The 2,369-nt window shown below is 34.7% G+C and overlaps 1 protein-coding gene across 1 annotated transcript in view; it reads right to left on the reverse strand.

Moving 5' to 3' along the window:
- The window catches only part of LOC117111942 (phospholipase B1, membrane-associated-like), a 6,284-nt gene that overhangs the window by 2,096 nt on the left and 1,819 nt on the right, over positions 1-2,369 (reverse strand). Inside the window, exons 2-5 of the mRNA XM_033254990.1 lie at positions 1,672-1,766; positions 876-945; positions 467-568; positions 218-313 (exon numbers count right to left, since the gene is read on the reverse strand). Coding sequence (XP_033110881.1) covers positions 218-313; positions 467-568; positions 876-945; positions 1,672-1,766 — 363 coding nt within the window. The remainder of the gene's footprint in view (positions 1-217; positions 314-466; positions 569-875; positions 946-1,671; positions 1,767-2,369) is intronic.

Raw genomic sequence — 2,369 nt, forward strand, 5'->3', positions numbered from 1 at the left:
ATATAGTGAACTGAACCATACTATAAAATTGTCTCCTCTCAAACAACAAAAGACAATTAATAATTGGGTAATTAAATATTGTATAACATGTTTAGCCTAAGTGGAAAGATACAATAATCAATCAATCAAGCAATCGATCAATCAATCAATCGGTAGCGATTGATAGACCAAAGTAATTAATTAATCAATCAATCAACAGATGAGTAAAACAGCATACCATACTATTCCACAGAGCTATGGCGGTCTTCTGGTGTCCTTCTCTGCTAAGAAGTGTGCAGTCGTGAGACAGAAGTGTAGGGTCTGGTCTTCCGTCCTGTGACGTAATGTTTTTTACGTGAAAATTAACATCAAACCTTATAATTTTCTATGATGATGAGTTTTAAGTTTACGACTAATTTACGTAATTTTATATGTTACTCTATGACGTAAGGTGTAAAGGGAAGTTTTAACTCAAGTAAATACTTACAGATAGCGAAAGAAAATTGAGATTTTCTAATTGTTTTTGCAGTACCACAGCAAAAGTATCAGTGTCGTACTTGCCACCATCAATTTCAGCAGCTAACTGATCCTGAAATATCAAATTAATTCATCAATGTTGTAAGATAATCATGTTTAGAATTATGTATTTATTTAATGCATATTAATCAGGTTTACTTCGCTTATACATTTAATGATTCGTGTTCATCAAATACATTTTACGTTTTCCAATATACTGTAGTTTATATCGGTTTTTTTCGTTTATTGAAATTTCGTTTATCCTACGCTCAATATATCTATGTATGACTGTGTTCTTGGTTTTGTAAATTGATTTAACTTGATAAAATAATATTAAATTTTCAATGACATGTTAATGTAGTTTAAATTCTATCTCATACCTGGTAGCGCTGTGACAATTCAGATACAAGGCTTGCATCATCTTTATTCACAATACAGGGACATGTTTCGCTATAAGATTTCAAGAAGACATTGATATAATACATCATTTAATAAGTGGCCCCATAATCCCCATCATTTCAACTCCCCTATAGATAGCGACTGCATATAATAACTGTTGTGCTAAGCTCCCCAGCAAACACAAAACGTTATAACATTAACGAAGGCTGTGGTTAGATTATGCCAGAAAATGATGTTAACACAACGTTGCCGCAGCAAATTCATTTAGTCAGAAATTATCACGAGGTTCTAGAACAATCCTTTTGTACAGAAAACTGTAATGAGGCCTATTACAAAGTCAAATTGTGTGCTGGATTATAAATCGAACAGCAAGTCTCGTATTTGGAGAAGTTTTCTCTCCAATTAATAGACGCGTAATAGGCCTACTGTATTCCATTCTTTGCATATACAGTACCCGAGAGTAGGCTGATAGAGAATTCATAGATTTCCATTGTACTATTACTAACAATAATAATAGTAATAATATACATATCGCCGTATGATTTACCGTATTTACAGTAGTACGGTACGCATAAACTAATTTGCGAATGGATTTGATGTATAATTGCTGTCATCACCTACCAGCCAAACTACGATAACATCTTAATTAAAATGTATAAGATACTTGATTTTAACATAGCATATTAAATGACATATGCCAAATCATGTTTATCGTGTTGGAGTTTTAAGCAAACAATTCTTTTTCATAATGAACATAAAATAAATATGTTGGCTTACGATCGCATATTTTTGCAATTGTCATTGTCTGCGTCCATGTTGCGCAACACGCTCACATCGAACGCTGGTATAACATTTACAAACGCCCTGGGAACCTATTAAAAATAAGCAAGCAGTTCATACACTGTTTAGATATAATTTATCTTTAATTAAATACGTGTATTAATAATATTAATGCCCGAGCAAATCTGCACTTTGGAGATCAGCCCATGATTGCCAAGTATTGAATTTGTGTTCTGATCGTTAAGCTATCCGGTGGGCGATTTTTTTTTCCGTACGAAACATTTGCATGAAACTTCACTCGGGCCATCTCGGATTGACTCGAGTGAGTACGATACGAGGAACAAGAGCAGACACTTCGCAATGTCGTGACGCTCGAGTTTTACTATTATTGCTCTTTCTATGTTTACCTACGGTAGGCCTATGAAATTTCACGGACTTATGTGATGTACGTCACTGTGTAACTAACTGTGACCTTCTTGGATGTTATTAAATGTTAGTATATTATCTACAACAACAACAGCTAGTACCTCCTGTTATACAGTGTAGATAGGTACAGTTATAACAAAGGCTAGAGAGAAAGAGGATAAACTATAGGCCTAACTACAGGCTGAGGACTTACCTAGGCCCCTCCTTAAACTAGGCCTAGGGTCAGGCTGACACAACAGTCACGCTTCACATACTGACATGGACTGAAA

This window comes from Anneissia japonica, unplaced genomic scaffold (assembly GCF_011630105.1).
Source record: "Anneissia japonica isolate Jap-2015-1 unplaced genomic scaffold, ASM1163010v1 scaffold1594_len1068242_cov183, whole genome shotgun sequence".
Classification (NCBI taxonomy): domain Eukaryota; kingdom Metazoa; phylum Echinodermata; class Crinoidea; order Comatulida; family Comatulidae; genus Anneissia; species Anneissia japonica.